At 39.9% G+C, this 20,098-nt stretch overlaps 1 protein-coding gene across 2 annotated transcripts; it reads right to left on the bottom strand.

The window, feature by feature from the left end:
• Positions 1-15,536: 15,536 nt before the first annotated feature.
• On the bottom strand, positions 15,537-19,421 carry LOC125211420 (beta-glucosidase 12-like). 2 transcript variants are annotated; one of them, XM_048111195.2, is made up of 12 exons: positions 19,166-19,421; positions 18,993-19,062; positions 18,821-18,879; positions 18,679-18,754; positions 18,515-18,592; positions 18,349-18,436; positions 17,834-18,268; positions 17,527-17,741; positions 17,323-17,354; positions 16,380-16,485; positions 16,166-16,277; positions 15,537-16,069 (listed from the first exon to the last, which is right to left on the bottom strand). In XM_048111195.2, exons 1-12 carry the CDS (start codon positions 19,361-19,363, stop codon positions 15,754-15,756), a joined length of 1,785 nt encoding a protein of 594 aa, XP_047967152.1. In that variant the 5' UTR covers positions 19,364-19,421; the 3' UTR covers positions 15,537-15,753. The 2 variants fall into 2 exon arrangements, with proteins under 2 accessions (XP_047967152.1, XP_047967153.1); XM_048111196.2 differs by having other exon boundaries at positions 18,733-18,754.
• Between the last annotated feature and the right edge of the window lie 677 nt (positions 19,422-20,098).

Here is a 20,098-nt window from a genome sequence, read left to right as displayed (position 1 = left end):
TGAAAAAGAAACTCAAACAAGGACAGATCGGTTAAACTCATTAATTTGGAAACAGTGAACATTGGGTAGAAAGTATAGTTATTTTGAATAGAGAAGGCCAAACTAGTCCGTACTGCTGTTGTAACTACCCTATCGATCGAAAGCATTCGTAGATACATACTGAAGGATTAACGACGGCAATAGATAAAGATTTAACCCGTTGTTGACCCGAAAAAATGGAAAAAATTTATAACCCGATAAAATTTCAATTCGATTATCTCGCAATCCAATGAATTAGATTTGTGCGCAATTATTGTCTATCTTCCATTATTCCGCATGTTTAGCAATTGATTCGACAGTTCATTGAGATTTTAATAAATCGAATAACTATATTTAATATATAGTCCTACTGAAATACTATTAAGTTTAGGGATGTGATCAAATGAAAACTCTAAATATTGTACAAACTCAAAACTATGTTGTGGACCATTGAAAAATGTCAACAGATCAAAAAAAAACATCAACATGAAAATGTCAATAGAATTTCAACGGTAGTCAATGATTGTTGTTGTCTTGATATTGTGTTGATACTGTGTTGATATTGTATATAAGTTTGTACAATATATTGTGTTGATACTGTGTTGACATTAAAATCTTGAAATTTTACACTGTGTTGATATTGTATTGAAACTGCGTTGAAGCTGTGTTAAGGAGTTTTGGATTTGTACAATATATAAGTTTGAATTTTATCACTACCCATGAAGTCTAAATCATATTCCACTTACTCTAAAATTTATTGAAAATTTGTATATGTTTCATTTTGATGTTACAATTTTGGTACATCGCGAGCTTATTATTTTCATTTTTATCTTTGAGTGGAATCACGTGCATGGCATAAAATGGACTCAAACTAGAATAGATTGGTTGAATCACATTAATTTGAAAAGAGAGACCTAAGAGCATCACTACCGCACCTGGGTCCGGGCCCGCGGCTTCCCTGGTCGCACCCAGGTCCGTCTCAGCTGTGCGTTGGAGGTGCACGGGCCATGCCCCAACGAGTCTTGGCCCGGCGTTGGAGGTGCTTCAAGCTAAACCGCAAGCCCCAATTTCTGATTTTTTTTAGTTTGGAAGAAGAAGAAGAGGGAGAGGGGCGACAGAAGAGGGAGCTGATATTTTTTGATGTTTTCATTTTAAAAAAAAAAATTATAGTATAATTTATAATTATATGTTGAAAATATATTATTTTTGAATTAAAAATGAATTTCTTGTGTTATAATTGCTCAACGTTTTCAATTTTTACAAGTAAAATAGGTTGGAGTTGTGACATACTTAGATTTTACATAGTTTTAGAGGGTGGTTTTGTATGAATTTGATCATAATTCATCTATTATTGGGCGTGTGTATATCTACTTCTCTATTATGTTGGTATGTTGACCATTTTGTTAAGAATGTGTAGAAAAAGGTACAAATGAAGTGGATGTGCAACAACCTTGGTTTGAGACAATTTTTATTGGAGATTTTAAAGTCCAATCAGCCCCTAATTCATATCAATCTCTTCACATTTGAAAGAGCTTCGCGTGGGTATCTTGCACGCCTCAATCGGAGTTTGGTAAAAGAAGTTATGGTCGTTATAAGAACACTGCGTTGTCCAGAAACTTTCACGCGGCCGGGTGAATTATTACCCTGTAAATTCACCCGGCCGGGCACGATAATTCAGCGCTAAAAGAGTCAAAAAGGGGTCGAAAAATCTTCATGCGGCCAGATGAATTTACAGTGTATTAATTCACGCTGCCGGGTGCACTGTTTTGGCGAATTATTTTGCAGAAAACACGATTTTTGAGAAAAGAAAAAGAAGAAAAAGGCTAGGGTTAAGCATCATTCGACACACTACCGCCTACCACACACTCTACACTCCCCCAAGAACACTTTGAAGAGAGATTTGAAGATTGAAGACTACAAATCGAGAGATTAGATTTTCCAATCCATATAATCGTTCCACAGGAGTATCTATTTGCTTTCTTTTATGTATTTGATTGAATCCCTTGTTTTGGTTTTCATGAAGAACATGAGTAGCTAATTTTATTGTGGAGTTTTGGCGAAGACTACAATGGATGTTTGTGATTAATTCAAGGATTTCTTTTGATTGCTTAGCTCTTGTGGTTTCTTTGTTCATTCTTGTGCCTTTTCAATTCAATTGCTTAGCTACCAATTGGGTTTCTTCACCTTTAGGGCGTGTTTGATTTGTTATTTAGCATTTCTATAGAAAAGGTTTGGAGTCTGTAAAGGAGGAGCTTTTCTGGATGGACGTTAACTTGATCAGACGTTTGGTTTGTCATTTTGGTTTTGGGCAATAACCCATTAAGTAACTAGAATTTACCTTTGTACCCATGGACATTTTATCTAATGACAATAATATCCCCGTCTTTCCTAATTCACAGTTCGATCATTCTGTGTCTATTTTACATCCGGCGCCGCTCATTGTCACTTCCAAATTTGGAATCATCTAAAGATTGCCATGTAAAAAATCATGTATACAAAGCTTGCTCCCTAGGAAAAGCACAACATAACTTGATATATCTACTCCACTACATAAAACCCCAATCCCCAAATTTTAATTATATGGCTGCAGTAGATCGAATGGAGGCGGAGGGATCGGACGTCTGATAGGCCTTGGTTCGGCCTGTTGGGGTGGCGGAGGAATTCTGGTGAATGGCAGGGATTTGACGTAAATTGAGGTGATATTTGTGTGAGTTTGCTGTGAAGAATTGAAATCAAATCCTAGTTGCGGTGCTAGGATGGAGCACAGAGGATGAGAAACAAGAATGCTCTTTATTTCTCGACGCCAATATTCTAATGGGATTCTATTATTTATAGAATCCTCAACCCTAGACGGTTCGACCTAATCCTAACCCGGGAAAGAACCGACAAGAAAACCCGAGTATAAAAATAAAAAGATAGCGGACGATATCTTGCTTGGAGGTCAAGATATCGACATAATTAATTGTTTAAACAAAAGTTACAAGGAAATAAATAAAACAGCAAAAATAAATAAAAGCTTAATTCCATGTCACTCGTCTGTGAAGCGCGCTGGTCTTCTCGCTGATCGTTTTGGTTGTTTTCGCCTGACAAAAGATTGCCTGCTGCGTGATCGCCCTCTTCTTCCGGTCGCTGAGCTTTCCTCCCGCCCAACCGTGCCTTGTCGGATGTCGGGATCGTCGTGTGTCACGGAGTCCCTATCAACTCCCTCCCTGACGGAAATCGCCTTGTCCCCAAGGCGCAGGTTTGGAAAATTCTGTAGCAACAACTCAACGGACTCCCAAGAGGGTGAAGCAGAAACGCCTGATGCCCAATGAACAAGCCATTGCTCCTGCGGTACACCCTTAACCAAAACCGTGCGCTGATCCGACGCGTGGAGTGGTGTGTCAAGTGGGCGACCCTGCGGAGAACTTACAAGTGTCGACGGAGAAACGACCAACGACGATTGCTCCACAAAAGGCTTTAACAACGAGACGTGAAACACATCATGAATTCGACTATCCGTCGGGAGCTGAAGACGGTACGCCACCTTGACAATCCGCTCAATAATCTTGTAAGGGCCATAGAACCGTCTCCCTAGTTTGGCGGACAATGGTTTCCCGACAGAAATCTGTCGATATGGCTGCAGGTGAAGCCAGACTCGATCTCCCACTTCGAATTCCACATTCTTCCTATGGCGATTTGCTTGATTTGCCATTGCCAGTTGGGCCTGCCCAATACGAGCTCGTAACAGCCGAAGCAAGTCCTCACGCTCCTTTAGCAGTTCCATGACCGACACATTATGCGAGGGGCGGGCATATGTGTTGAATAAATTAGGCGGCTCACGACCGTAAAGGGCTTGGTATGGCGACATCCCTATACTGACATTTGTTGAACAATTTAGGGCGAGTTCCGCCCATGGCAACATCTGCGACCAACGATGCGGGCACTCAAAAGTATATGCTCGCAAATACTGCTCCAGTGCCCGGTTTGTAACTTCAGACTGGCCATCCGTTTGGGGATGATATGCCGTCGTAAACTGCAACTTAGTGCCACTAAGAGTCGTCAATTCCTTCCAAAAATCGCTCATAAAAATTGCATCACGATCAGCCAATAACTTCTTAGGAAAGCCATGAAGTTTGACCACAGTATCCATGAACAATCGCGCCACACGCGGTGCATCGAATCCCGCCCTTAAAGCTCCAAAATGAGCATACTTAGACAAACTATCAACCACGACCATAATAGCAGTATATCCTTGTGATTGGGGAAGGCCGACGATGAAATCCATTGAAGCTGCTTCCCAAACACAATTCGGGATTGGGAGCGGTTGGATTAAACCATTTGGCTTGTCTCGAACATACTTCGTTGCCTGGCAGGAAACACAACCGGTGACAAAACGTCGGATGTCGGTGCGCATACCCAGCCAATAGAAGGAACTTGCCACCCTTGTAAATGTCCGCTTCTCGCCCGGATGACCGGCCATCGGGGACGTGTGGCACTCACTCAAAATTCCTGGAATTGCTGCAGAATCCCGACTGATGAAGAGGCGTCGCTTGAAGTAAAGCAGCCCGTCACGAACCGCGACATGTGCTGGCCCGGAGCCGGCAGCGACAGCCTGGTGCAGTGCCACCAAATCGGGTAATCGCGTGTTTTCCTCGCGGATCAAGTCCATAATAACCGCTGCGGGTCTTGCAAATAAAGCTAGAACCGCAGGTGTGTCGTCCTGAACCTCCTCCGGCATGCGGGAAAGAGCGTCTGCGACCCGATTGGAAGCGCCAGATTTATACTCAATCACAAACTTGAAACCCATCAGCTTCCGTAGATAGAATTGTTGGTCTGGTGTCTGCACTACTTGAGATAGTAAATCCTTCAAACTGCGCTGATCACTGCGAATGATAAATTCGCGACCCAAAAGATATTGTCGCCACTTCTGAACGGCTTCTTATGCCAATGGCGTAGAGTTCCTTATGATAGGTGGATGCCAACCGGCGGCGCGGGCCTAACTTCTTGCTGAAATACGCAATCGGATGCCCTTCCTGTAATAAGACAGCCCCAATACCCAGATCAGATGCATCGGTTTCCACAACAAAAGGTACCTCGAAATCGGGAAGACGGAGAACTGCAGCTGCACACATTGCTGCCTTGAGATCGGTGAAACTCTGCTCTGCCACGTCAGTCCAAAGGAATGCGTCATTTTTTAACAGTTCGGTGAGTGGCGCTGCAATGATGGAATAGTGTTTGACAAACCTTCGGTAGTACCCGGTGAGGCCCAGAAAGCCTCTCAACTGCTTGACTGATGTAGGGGTAGGCCAAGCTGTCATTGCTGATATTTTGGAAGGATCCGCATGTAATTGCCCTGCTGTAATGATGTGACCCAAGTAATCGATCGTTGAAACGCCGAACGGGCATTTTGAGCGTTTGAGAAAGAAATGGTGTTCCCCCAAGATGCGCAGAACCTGACGTAGGTGGAGCAAGTGGTCCGCCTCGGATTGACTGTAGATCAGAATATCGTCAAAAAATACAATGACGAACCTTCGCAGAAAAGGCTGGAATATGTTGTTCATGGCAGCTTGAAAGGTGGACGGTGCATTGGTGAGACCGAACGACATTACCAGAAACTCATAGTGACCCTCGTGAGTGCGGAAGGCTGTTTTGTGAACGTCGTCAATATGCATCCGTATTTGGTGGTATCCGGAGCGAAGGTCGAGCTTTGAGAAAATGCGGGCTGCATGAAGCTCGTCAAACAGCTCATCCGCTGTCGGAATTGGAAAGTGATCCGGAGTGGTTGCCGCATTAAGAGCTCTGTAATCCACGCAGAATCAGAAACTCCCATCTTTTTTTCGGACTAGTAATACCGGTGATGAAAAGGGGCTAGTGTTGTGTCGGATTAGCCCTTGATTTAACATGTCCAGGACTTGCTTCTCAATTTCCTCTTTCTGGAAATATGGGTAACGGTAAGGTCTCACGTTGACAGGCTTTGACGTCGCAGGCAAGTGTATGTGGTGATCCCATTGTTGAGCAGGTGGCAAGGTCGTGGGAGTCTCAAAGACCTGATCGAACTCCTCCAGTATAGTGCGGATCTCGAGACTCGGTGCAGAAGCTTCATCGAGGGCGGGTTCAGCGGTCTGCACAGGGATCAATTCGAACAAGTCGGAATCGGGTTCGTTGGTGACCAAGGAGAAGAGGTTGTTGTAGGAGATAGGTGTTGGTGGCGCTCCTTCCCCACGAAGGGATACTGGCTCATTATTCCAATCAAACCGCATGGTGAGATTCCTGTAATTCTTGGTGACGTCACCCAATTCCTGCAGCCATTGAACCCCTAGGATCACATCTGGTCCTTCCACCTGAAGTAGAAACAAGTCGATCTCGAAGTAGTATCCCTGCATATTAATCGGGGTACCCAAACATGCATAAGAACACTGAAGTGCTGCCCCATTACCAACAATCACACGAAAAGGGGTAATAGAATTAAGGGGAAGACTTAGCTGTTCTGCTACTGATGGCTTGATAAAATTATGGGTGCTTCCTCCGTCGATTAGGATGGACACCGGAGAAGAGTTGATGCGGCCTTTCATACTAAGTGATCGCGGTTTAATCTTTGGGCATAGAACGTGCACCGAAGAGACTGCAGCAGTGATGACCATATTCGAGGCGTCCACATCGTCATCGAACACAGGAGGGTTCTCGTCCCCTAGGTGATCGTCATCGTCGCCCATTAGAGCATAGAACTTTTTAGTACAAACGTGCGCTCTAGAGTATTTCTCAGGGCACCAATAACAGAGACCCAGTTTCGCGCGCTCAGCGCGTTCAGCTGCAGAGATTCGAACAACAGGATAGTCGGTAGGTGGCTGTCCGGGCTTGGACTTGCTGGGTTGCGGGTCGCGATTCGGGGTCGGCGACGCGGTGTAGGGCCGGGGCTGCCAGGGAGATTTCGTCAAAGATGTCTGCATATTCCCAGCAGCGGATTGGCAAGCCGCGAGCTGTTGTGCCAAAGCAAATGCGTCCTGCAGAGTGGCTGGACGTCTCGTCAAGAGTTCTTGCTTGATGGAGGGTATCAAGCCCGCGATAAAGAGAGATGTCAGCGTGGAGTCGCCCACATGAGCAGCTTTCTGAAGCATCGATTCGAACAGAGTTTGGTAGGCTTCCACTGTTGTCGTCTGGCGAAGTGATGCGAGGCGGCCAACATAGTCCTCATAAAGGTCTGGATCAAAGCGTTTCTTCGCTGCCAATAAGAAAGAGTCCCATGTCTTATTCTCAGTGTTGTCCTCCCAATAAGAGAACCATTCCTCCACGGCATCGTCCATCAAGAAGGACGTGAGGTATAGGCGGTCCCTCAGGGGTGTGAAGCTGTGGTTATAGTATTTCTGAATCCTTCGAATCCATCGGGTAGCGTCTTCTCCGTTGAAGCGAGGTGGACCTGTTGATAATTTAGGATGGGTCTCCGGGTCGAAGCCGATCGGCTTTGTGACAAGAGAGGGGGGAAAGTCCCAGCCGCGCGAAGCGGAGATGCCTGCCTGCGGGTCGGTCGGTCGCTTGCCCTGGTCGTCAAGTTTGGCAGAGATTTTGGCTAGGGTTTCGTCCAAGTTTTTGTTGATGATTGCTTGTTTGTAGGTGAAGTCCTCGTGATCACAGCGGTGAGTCATCATCTTCTTTTCATACTTGCCTTGGCGAAGTTGCATCTCGAATAACATCTCGCCGATTTCTTGCGTGGTGTATTCATGAGGCTGCTCCCCCGATTCGCTGTCGACGGTGTTAGGCATGATGAGCAATAGGAAGAGTCGTCAAGAAAGCACCAGATGATAGGCCTTGGTTCGGCCTATTGGGGGTGGCGGAGGAATTCTGGTGAATGGCAGGGATTTGACGTAAATTGAGGTGATATTTGTGTGAGTTTGCTGTGAAGAATTGAAATCAAATCCTAGTTGAGGTGCTAGGATGGAGAACAGAGGATGAGAAACAAGAATGCTCTTTATTTCTCGACGCCAATATTCTAATGGGATTCTATTATTTATAGAATCCTCAACCCTAGACGGTTCGACCTAATCCTAACCCGGGAAAGAACCGACAAGAAAACCCGAGTATAAAAATAAAAAGATAGCGGACGATATCTTGCTTGGAGGTCAAGATATCGACATAATTAATTGTTTAAACAAAAGTTACAAGGAAATAAATAAAACAACAAAAATAAATAAAAGCTTAATTCCATGTCACTCGTCTGTGAAGCGCGCTGGTCTTCTCGCTGATCGTTTTGGTTGTTTTCGCCTGACAAAAGATTGCCTGCTGCGTGATCGCCCTCTTCTTCCGGTCGCTGAGCTTTCCTCCTGCCCAACCGTGCCTTGTCGGATGTCGGGATCGTCGTGTGTCACGGAGTCCCTATCAACGTCCTAATTGACGGCATAGAGCACGCATTCATCAATGACTGTTGTGTCTACGTAGAGAAGATGGATGTCGAGTAAGAGGTGGAAGGTGCGGATGGTGGCGGTTCCGTCGCGATGAGGGAGGAAGTGGGAGGCGAAGTCAGAGAAGCGGTGGGAGATGGCTTGGGCGGCGAAGTGGATGAGGTGGAAGACTGGAAGTTGAGATCGGAGAGGTCAGAGTGAGTGCCAGGGATTTTTTCCATCTTGTAGAGAAAGGAATTGTTAAGCACAATATTTTTCTGATTTCAGGATACAAGAAAAAACCCTTCAACGATAAAAAACAACCAGACAATTTTCAGGTTCTGATCTCTAGGTCTTCTTGGTCGCCGGCAGTAGTTCGTGCTCAATTGAAGCTCGTCAAGCTCTAGTTCGGGGCAAATAAAACCCAAAATACAGCATAGAACTATTACTCCTAATTTAAGGGACAACAACGTAATTTCATTTCTATTACTTGATTACTGTTCATTTGCCTGATACATAACCGACCTATTTTTGCTGATAGGCAAACCAACAATTACAGCTGCCGACGCTTGGGCCTTCGACATTTCAACGGGCCACACAGATACACTAACTAACAAGCCAAACGCTAGTAAACAACAGTTAAGGGGCGGTAACTAACACTATATTACAAACCAAACACACCCTTATAGTTGTAATCGAGAGATACCTATCTAGGTTTGATAAAAGAGTGAGCATCACTTTGATAATTTATACTTGAGAGATGAGAACCTTAGTGAGGGCTTGGGTCTTTTGTTCTATGGAGTTAATCTAAACATATTAGAAGGAGACTTCAACATTAAGGGTTAATCAACGGGGTGAGTACACTCGCGAGGGGGCTCAACCTAGACTAGCGACTTTCCTAGTAACCCTAGAGACATAAAATGGGTAATCGAAGTTGTTGAATCAATCGCACGACAATTCCATTGTAGTTGGATCCAAAACTCTACTCTCCTATTTGTGGTATCTTTTCACTTGTGTTTATTTCCTCTTGTTACCTTTATTTCATTTTTCGTTGTTATATGCTTAAAGTAGTGTTAGAACAAAACCATTTCTCTTTGGATTGTCTAGATAGTCGTCGAAATTTGTTCGTGGTACTTGAGTTGATACAATCTTGTCTCTGTGGGATACGATACTCTTACTTGTTTTATGTTACACTAGCCCCGTAAACTTGCGCATATTTCTCGTGTTACAAATAATTCGAGTCAAGTTGTGAATAGTGCAATTAATAGTTGGGGCCAGGGTTAGAGGAGTTGACACAATCTTGTCTCTGTGGGATACGATACTCTTACTTGTTTTATGCTATACTAGCCCCGTACACTTGCGGGTATTTCTCGTGTTAAAATAATTCGAGTCAAGTTGTGAATAGTGCAATTAATAGTGGGGCCAGGGTTAGAGGAGTTGTGGTCTGAGACTGAAATTTAGAAGAATAATGACGTGGAAGGAACATGGAGACTAAATCCGGGCTAGGTCGCGTGGATGCCCTAAAACATGTAGAGTTAGGTTGATATTCACTAATTTGAAAATAGAAGGCCAAACTAGTACAGTTAAGCTGTAACTAATTAATTTGACAGAAGAAGCAAAGCAACCCAACTTAAATTATTGTATTAATTAATAGTCAAATTAGATAGTGAAAACAGTTGCCATATTAATTAGCAAGAATAACTATTTGCCCAAGAAGACACACGTAGAGTTCCATTTTGTGAGGTACAAGGACCACAAATCTTAATATTATGGAGTACTTTTTTTTTTTATCAATTCTCATTGCTTATAAATACTATTTCTATAAAAATAAATTAAAATAAGCCGAACCTTAAATCAGAAAAAGAAGTGAAAACAATCTAAATAAGGAGAAATATATCTGAAAAAGAAAATCAAGTTAGTTGCGATTCGCTCTAAATAGAGAAAAGCTCGTGCACTAAACGTTGCCCCCGCGCAACCAAAAAATCTGTAATTAAGTAGTATTCCATCTTAATTATCCTAATTAATGTTCTAAATTCTATAACCAAAAAATCTGTAATTAAGTAGTATTCCATCTTAATTATCGTAATTAATGTTCTAAATTCTATAATTAATGGTGGTTAATTATAACTTATAAGGAGCTCCCTTTTTCTGTTCGCTAGTTATCTCTTCTTTGAAGATATACAGTTATAAAAAAATGCACTCAGGCCCATTATATGCCAGGAGAAAATTAATGAGCCAAGATATTTTCCTTCGAATTGGACTATTTAATAAAAGTTAAAATTAGGCCACTTTTATGAGCAAAGTTAAAATTAGCCACTTTTATGAGTAAGAAATGAACTTTCAACATGGTTTGGTTTTTTCCGTGAACTGTAAATATTGTACAAAAAGTCATGAATTTTATTGGATTGTTTAAATTTCTCACCCGACCCGATAGATATCCGACACAAATTTATCCTACGTGACATGTTGGAGGCGTGACTTGGCAAATGACAAATTTAGGGTTCAATTTGAATTGTGAAATTAATGCTACTTTTACGCTGAATTCTATTTGTATATTTATGTCGATTTGTATGTTGAATTCGTTCTACTTGTATGTTTGTGATAAGTTCAGGGTCAGAGATTGCAAAGATAGAAGAGAAATAATTAGAATTAATGGAGTTTTGCCAAATCACGCCTCCAGTGCGTCACGTAGGATAGGTAATTGTGTTGGAAATCTATCGGTTCGGGTAAAATGAGAAATTACACAGTCCGATAAAATTCATGACTTTTCATGCAACATTAAAAGTTCACGAGAAAAACCAAACTATGTTGAAAATTCATGATCTGCGGACAATTTGCCTTTATAAAAAATACACTTAGGCCCATTATATGCTAGGAGAAAATTAATGAACCAGGATATTTTCCTTCGAATTGGACCATTTAATAAAAGTTAAAATTAGGCCCACTTTTATGAGCAAGAAGTGAATACTCGGCCCATTTTAAACCTAGTCCTAATCATTATAATCAGCGCCCAATGTTGATAATTATATGTAATTAATTAATACACCCTCCTAATAAAAATATATGCATTTTTCATTTTAGTTTGTGTTCTATTTTTCGGAAAGGTATATCAATTTAATAATATATGTCTCATTATCCATTAACATTACTTCTTCTTTTTTTGATAAGCTAAAATGCTCAAGCCACAAAAATGGCGAGCCAAAGAGTACAACAGGAAAATCCAACAACCAAAGCAATAAAGCCAAGCAAAACAGGAGCTAAGCACCACAGAAGGGAAAAACGCTACCAAACAAAGAGGTCCCTGAAAACGCACTCCACGCAGCACACCCAAAATAGAGGAAAGAGCAGCATACGAGCAGGGGAAAAGGTAAGGAAAACGAACCGTAACACACACCCAAGTCAAGCCCAAAAAAGCAAGCAAGCACCTCTTTGCATCTTCTGTGGTCACAATGATTTGAAGTTTCATCCACGCAATCAGTCAAGAGGCCCTTTTTTAGGGTTGTTCCAGCACTAGCCCTTTGCTCGGGTATCTTGGAGTCTTCCATCCTCTGATGTCACCAAAATTTTCCATTGCTTGCATCGGGGAAAATAGGAAATCTGGGCACCATCCTTTCACCCATATGTCTAAGCGCCAAAAAAGTCGTCTCTTTTCGAACTCCCAATTAGGCTTGAAAGCTTGAAAGATAATCTTATTTCGAATATCCCAAATGGACCATGTGATGATGTAGAACATGGAGATCCATAATTGCTTGTCAAAGTTTTTGAAAGGATTACCGAACCAAGAGAGAAGACACATCCTTGTATGCTTGGAGAGGCAGAGAGAGAGGTTCCACTGATTGCAACAATAATACCAAAATCTGTTGGATATCTTGCAACTAAAAAAGAGGTGATCAATGGTTTCTGGTTCCTCCATTCATAGAGCACATCGATCATCCTCAATGCCGGCACAATTTAACCTATTTAATCTTTCTTTTGTATTGAGTCTTCCTTGGAGAATGAACCATAAGTGAAGCTGAGCTCGTAGCGGGGCGCGATTCCTCCAAGGTATGACGGTGAGCTATCCTTCTCCATCCGCTGACCAACCTGCAAGAAAAAGTTAGATACCGAGAAAATATTTGACTTATCCCCTGACCACACCCTCACATCCCTCGTGTTTGCTCTCAACAGAGACTGATTCACGACTACAAGGAGGTCACCAACTAAGTCTTCTTCCCATGCAAAAAGTTTCCTTCTCCATTTGAATATCCATCTCCAGCCTTCTCCTTCCCACTCCCCCATGTTCTCAATGAGACTTTCTTTTTGAATTGATAGCATGAACAATCTAGGGAAACGATTTTTTTAGACTTTCGGTCCCTACCCAATGGTCGAGCTAGAAGCTTGTACACTTTCCATTGCCAACTTTCACTAGAATCCCATTGTTAGTAATATGTTGCACTACCTCGTTAAAGTTACTGAAATCAGTGACCTGGCCCCAAATATTTGTTAAGCTCTTCTTATCCATCTTCAAGAAGTCCCTGAGGTATTCAATATCGTGGTTGATTTTACAATTTCCTTCCACAATGGCTTTTCTTCGTTAGCTCCACCACCACTTGAACAACAAGGCTGAATTTCTAGTAGCGATATCATCCACACCCAAACCTCCATGCTTGATCGGTTTTTGGGTGGTTTCCCAAGCTATGAGATTCCCTCCCTTGTCACCGTCTCTTTTTCCCCAAAAAAAACCGTCTTTGTATCTGAGCAATTAGTCTCGCCACATTTTTTGGTATACGGAAGATGCTAAGATAGTACATTGGGAGGCTATTGAGGACTACTTTGATGAGAACTAATCTTCCTGCTCTTGAAAGATTCCTTGCCTTCCACATTGCGAGTCTCTTTTCAACTTTGTCTATAATCGGCTTCCAAGTGCAGGATTTCCGAGGGTTTGCACCGAGGGGAATGCCAAGGTAGGTAAACGACAACTTTTCCAGGCCACACCCAAATATTCCATCGCTTCCACTAACATTACTTTAACTATCATTCTCCTCTTCTCTCTTTCTTACTTTATCATATCATTCTCTTCATCTTTCTTACTTTATCAATTTTGTCTTAATTCTCGTACTATATCTATTGCGCATATTTTTATAGAAAGTAAAATATTTTTCACTCTCCCACCAATAAATCATCTTATCAATAAAACAATAAGATACACTATTACATAAAAACTCAATTGATAAGATATTTCTTACTCTAGCCAATAAATCCTTTGATCAATGGTCAAAAATTACATGATTTAAAATATTCATTATAGAGTTTAAAAAGTATATTGGACCCTAAAAATCATACACTTACAAATTCTTCTAAATCTCATATACTCAAAAAGTAGTCTAAAATAGTAGTACTCCATAATCAGTACATTTCGTGTGTTAAAGTCCAAAGACGAGTCAATCGTCATATCCGATTGACGTACATGGTACTTTTTTATGTAAATAGCTCAAAAAATCACAAAATTTGGTTAAACTATGATATATTCCATAACTTTAAAAATGACAAATCAAATCATAACTTTGATTATTTTATGAATTAACCCATGAGGCCATGAATTTGAATTTCAGGATAATTGAGCATGATGTGGATGCTGAGAACCGTATGATGTGAAATCGGGAACGTATTAATAAGCTCATATGTTTATTCCACGACATGCTCAATTCTCCCGAGACATTCCCGGTAATGGCGGATCCAGGAATTAATAATCGTGGGGTCGAATTAAACAACATAATAAATACTACTCCCTCCGTATGCGAATAGAAGTTCCGTTTTTCCATTTTAGTCCATCCGCGAATAGGAGTCCCGGTTCACTTTCACCATAAATAGTAATATGGTCCCTCATTTCACTCACATTTCGTTTAAAACTAATTATACAAGTGGGACCCACATTCCAATGGTGGACAGAGGGAGTAATATTAAATATATTTCTGAATAAAAAACATAAAATATAAGTATCACAATCTTATGTTGTGCGGTATAGTTTACTTTTCCGAATAACAATTCAAATTATTTTCATTGGAAATAGTTGCAAACACCCCCTTCTCATTCTATACCATCAAAATTTCATTCAACTAGTCAATCCTCTAAAAAAATTTTAAAAAAACAAATAGAGATTACTAAAAGTAAGATAACACGATCAATCCTCTAAAAAATTTATAATTTATATTCTATCTTGAATAATTAATATCAAGCTATAACATTTTAAATTTAGTCTCATTAAGGATAAGGCAAACAAAACAATTAAATCAATAATAAAATAAAAACTAAATGCTTTATGAATACTAGTACTACTAATTAGGCGTTAAAGAATAGGCATTATGCCACATAAATATTTTGTACTCTCGTGTATTACCAGTAAGCAGTAATCCACTGTATGTAAAATTTGTTGGAACTTGTGTCAGCTTAAAGATGAGGTATGCCCATTTTGTGAAGCCCAATTACTAGATAATTAGATATAAGAATTCAATAGCGCCGTGGGGTCGGCAATTAAGGGAGGGTAGTATCCGGCGATTATACGGCGACGGTGGAGGGGTCGGCCGACCCCATCCGACCCACCTGGATCCGCCGTTGATCGAAACCAACTCATTTTCACACTATTAATTATTCACAAGAAACAATTGCAAACTAAATTGGTACCTTCAATCCCATGCCACGTTCAATACTATATGCCTTTAAATAGTTGTAAATTAGTACAAATATTTACTACCTCCGTTCCTGAAAATTTGATACAGTTTACTATTTTGGTCCGTCTCTGAAAATTTGATACACTTCACTTTTACCATTTTTGGTAGTGGACCTCATATTCCACTAACTCATTCCTACTCACATTTTATTATAAAACTAATACTTTAAAAGTAGAACCCACGTCCCACCAACTTTTTCAATTCACTTTCCATTACATTTCTTAAAACCCGTGTCAGGTCAAAGTATAGTAAATTTTGGGGGGCGGAGGTAGTATAAACTAATGTGCAATAATCCCATGCCACGTCCAAATACTATATGCCATTCGTTGTAAATTAGTACAAATATTTATAAAGTGACAATAATACATAATGTGCAATAAGTGTTCGTTTCTAAAATTGATACAATGATATAGAAGTAGCTAGTCGGCAAGATGAATTACAATTTGACACTAGCATATAAAAGAAAGTAGGCGAATTAACACCTACTGAATTATTACTTAACAATATTCATAAATAAACATACAAAGAGTTGAAAGAGGGGCTTGAAAACCTACCTCTAACATATTATTGCCTAATTCAAAGACACACAAACAACGTACATAACATAATGCTTAACTCGACCGTAGTCGTATAGATGCTACATCCAATGAAATACTCGGATCAGTGCATGCACATTAGTCGTGATTGACATCCTCCACGAGTTTGAGTCTTTTCTCTGTATTCATATTCTCCCCGTACTCTTCATACACTCTCTTCTCAGACAGTGGTCGTGGGACCACCCACCACGGATGGAACCACGAGGGCGGCTGGCTTTTGCTCTTGAGAAACTTAGCGAACCATGCGGCTGAATTCTTAGGATACCTTGTGAGGTCATTCATGTAGTCTACGTAGTTCAACCCAAACCTTACTGTGTAACCATCGCTCCATTCAAAGTTGTCGCACCATGACCATAGGAAGTATCCCTTTAGTTTCTTCGAAATGTCTTTGTATCTGTCATCCATGCACAACACGTGTATTAATTAATAGCAGCGAGATAAAACAAGAGATTAATATAATATTAATTTGAGATATTAATTTAGATCTTACTTCATTGCTTTGAGCATGTTAGCAAGATGATCTTGGTAGTATTTAGTCCTATCATGGTCATCATCAGTCACCATTTTGGCTGTCTTCGTGTGATCACTCTTAGTTGAAAACCCTTTTGGAAGTAACAAGTAGTTATGTTATTAATAACATTTCATATCTTTTATTTAAAAATATATAGTAGTATATGCCTTATAACCTAATAAATGAATGTTACCATTTTCAGTGATGTACAATTCTTTGAGTTGTGGATGCTTGTGATTCAAATACGACAGAATCTCATAAATCCCCTTTGGAACAGAGTGCAGCCACTCTGATCCAGACTAAAACAAAAGATTTAGGTGAGATATATATACACATATATACAGAGACGAAGCCAGAAACTTTATGTTGGGGGGCCCGAGGCTTAGGTATTTTTTAGTGTTGGCATCGTCGAAATTTTTTTTAGCATCAGCAATGGAGAATTGCAAAAGATATAGTAGATAAATAATGAGAGGAAAAAAAAAGAGAATGCATAATAGAAATTACAATTATGCTAGTACTATATGTGCTTATAATTGTTATAAAACAAGGTGCAAGTAAATTAGAGTAATATAAAACTTTTGATATATGCAAATAAAATAGCAGCGAGAGTAAAACTATTAGACATAAAAGTGTAAGAAAATAAAATAAGGATATTTTTTTTTATTTATAGGTAGAAGGATTTGAACTTGGAAAAAAAAAATACTGTAATTAAGAAACTAAAAACAAATTCTTGAAAGTAAAAGTATAAAAATAATGATTTGTTACTGAATTAATTGAATTTTGGGAACATTAAACAAACTCCTAGATATAAGAGTGTAAAAAAATAAAGCAAAGAAAAAAAATTGAATTTTAGGCTCTAAGGGGGGTCGACTTGGGAGCAAAAAAATGTAAGTAAATTGTGCAAAGGATAAAAAAATGAACAATTTGCTGGCTTAGGGATTCGAACTCGGGTATTGCAAGAAAATGTCTTCAGCTAAAACCAACTGGGCTACTCATAATCTTTATCTTTGTAATAGCATATATATACTAATAATTCTATAAGCTAGGGGGCTCAGTGGCCCCCCAGGCCCCATAGTGGCTTCGTCACTGCATATATAAATGGTTTATAATACTAATAAATAGGAGTTGGTCCTTACCGGTGTTCCAATGTATTCATCTCCCCTCTTTACTGCAAAATGATAAGAAATTACATAAGTTTGCGACCATGACGATACTGACCAAACATGAGAACACATAGAAAAAAGTCAGGACAAAGAGTCCATTTGCTCTATAAACGGCATATCAGTTGCTTTACATAATACTCACCGGAATACTTAACACGTTGGTAACATAATACTCACCGGAAAACTTAACACGTTGATCTGCATAGTAGCCCTCTCCAACTGGAAGGAGATCATCGGAAGCATACTGCGTCGTGTAATAATTCAGACCAAGGAAATCATAAGATCCTATGACCTTTTTTAATTCTTGAGGTGTGAATGATGCAAGATTGTCCGGTGGAACCAAGTCCTCCATGCTTCGGGGGTAATGCCCGTACAATATAGGCTCCAGAAACCTATATGATTATATTCAAAACGACGACGACGACGATGATGATAATGATGATGATGATGATGATTCATATAATAGAATGTTACTAGTATTTACCATCCAAGCATGAAGTCCACTGCCCTCAAAGCGGCTTCTACATCTGCGGCCGAATGCTCATCGAAGGGCGTAAACCAATGGGAAACCAGCACTATGCCTATCTTCCCTCCTTGCGCCTCTTGAAACATGCTTCTGTAGAGATCGACTGCTTCTGCGTGTGCGAGGAGAAGGTTTCTTCCTACTGTGTATGCCTCGGAGGGGTCAGCGGTGATGATCTTGTCGCCCGTGGCAGAGTTGGGGATTGGGAGGCCTCTATAGGGGGCGATCCTCGTGGCAAGTATTTCGTCCGGGACAGGAACTTTGCGGCCAGGTGCAAAGGTGCCTTCGACATATCCGTGCGACGCGTAGGTCCATGGCTCGTTCAAGGTTGTCCAATGCTTCACGCGATCCCCAAATTCCCAGAAGCATACCTCTACATACTCGCGGAAATCGTCCCTGTACAGCTCAGTTGGTAAGACATTTTTCGGGCACTACTTAGTGGAGTAGTAATCAAGACTGGGATTGGATTTCTTTACTTGATTCTTTTGGATAAGAAGCCACCATACTCTTTCTCCAAGCATAAAGGAAGATCCCAATGAAATAATGTCACAAATGGTGTCATGTCTGCACATTTATATACATATATTATAGACTTATTACTTATTGTCATCGAAGATGAAATTTAAAAATCAATCAACTAACCATGTTGTAACACAGTGTTGATAAGATCATTATAGTAAGCAATTCCTTCTTTGTTGATTCCACCACTACATCTTCCGGCTGTTGAGAGTTACACTGTAATTAATCACTTAAAAATTACGGAGTACATTAATTCTGTAACAACATATAGCTAGTGTAACTCAAACCAGGTAATATTCTTGGCCATGATATCGAAAATCTATACGAATTAAACCCCATACGCTTCATCATCGCGATATCTTCCTGCAATATATACACAGAGTTTAGAAACGGCACGAGTTTTAGTTGTAGATGCAGAGAAAAAAAAACCTTATATCTATTGTATGTGTCACATGCAACATTTCCATTAGATCCATCAACTATTCTCCCTGCAGCCACACACACAAAAAAATCACAATCAAATTAATGTATCACTTTCTTAATTATTTGCATGCTTTTAACCAATTAATTAATTATAATTTCAAGAGAGAGAGAGAGAGACCAGGATGCCTCATTGTGAAATCATCCCATATGCTAATGCCTTTGCCTCCTTCGGCTGCAGCGCCTTCAACCTGCCCCAAAACAACAAATGCAACTCTAGTAATTAGCCTCATTTAGTTATATAATCATAATAATAAAATCAACAGAAATGAAAAAAAAAATAAAAAAAAAAACCTGAAAGGCAGCAGTTCCAGTTCCAAACAGAAAGTCTTGAGGAAACCAGTGATGGTTTATGCCACTGTTGTCGTTATCAGCCGGCACTGGTCCGTCGATCTCCCACCACCTTGAAGGGCCAACTGGCAAGCTCTGATCTTCAACGACGACGTTGCTGTTGTCGTCCAGATGAACCATCTCAACTCCTTGGATCGCCATTGCTTCAAAGTTGCACAAAAATATTTCTTAGTGAGTGAATGAATGAGTGAGTGAAATTTTCAAAACCAACTTCAATTATTTATAGTAGGGTAAATGGGCAAAAAATATCATGAAGTTTGGTCAAATTATGGTCTATCTCGCAACTTTCATAAAATGGTCAATTATATCACCTCTAAATTTATCAATGTAAAATGTAGATGTGTAAAAATTAAACACATAAATGACTAAAAGTAATAAATGGCGCTTTCGTTTAAATAGCCGAATATTTTGTTTGCATGGTAGCTGAATATATAGTTTCTCTCAAGTCATGGACTATGAGAAAATTGAGAGAAATATTAAAATTATGATCACTTATGCTTGTTTTGTAGGAATTATAAGATATCTAAGATAATTAACTATGATGGGCTTTAAGATACAAATCATGATAAAAAGTAAGATAATGATTTTACATATGAGTTTGGTACATTAAGATAAAATTTAAGATAATGTATAAAAAGACATTTATGTCCTTAGTAGTACATGTCTTCTCACAAATTGGATTGGCGATATACTTATTTTTAATTAATTGTGGTTACTGGTTATGGTCTTCCACAAATTAAATTTAATTAAATAATTCGTACTCATTTATGCTGCAAGTCTGTATATTTAATTATATTAATTGTGACTACTGAATGTTTTAAACACATTGAAAAAATTTACAAAAACAATTTAAGTTTTAAACACACTGAACGTTTT

Source organism: Salvia hispanica, chromosome 3 (genome assembly GCF_029641045.1).
Source record: "Salvia hispanica isolate PSC_SH4W2 chromosome 3, Shi_PSC_v1, whole genome shotgun sequence".
Lineage (NCBI taxonomy): Eukaryota > Viridiplantae > Streptophyta > Magnoliopsida > Lamiales > Lamiaceae > Salvia > Salvia hispanica.
The sequence above is the reverse complement of the archived record's forward strand: the minus strand, read 5'-3'. Positions and strand labels throughout refer to the sequence as shown.

Excerpts from the sequence above, each read along its gene's own strand:
- LOC125211420 (XM_048111195.2), bottom strand. The coding sequence starts at position 19,363 with ATGGCGATCCAAGGAGTTGAGATGGTTCATCTGGACGACAACAGCAAC. Across the intron at positions 18,880-18,992 it reads TTTCACAATGAGGCATCCTG|GGAGAATAGTTGATGGATCT; the intron begins GTCTCTCTCTCT and ends GTGTGGCTGCAG. Across the intron at positions 16,070-16,165 it reads AACATGCTCAAAGCAATGAA|ATACAAAGACATTTCGAAGA; the intron begins GTAAGATCTAAA and ends CATGGATGACAG.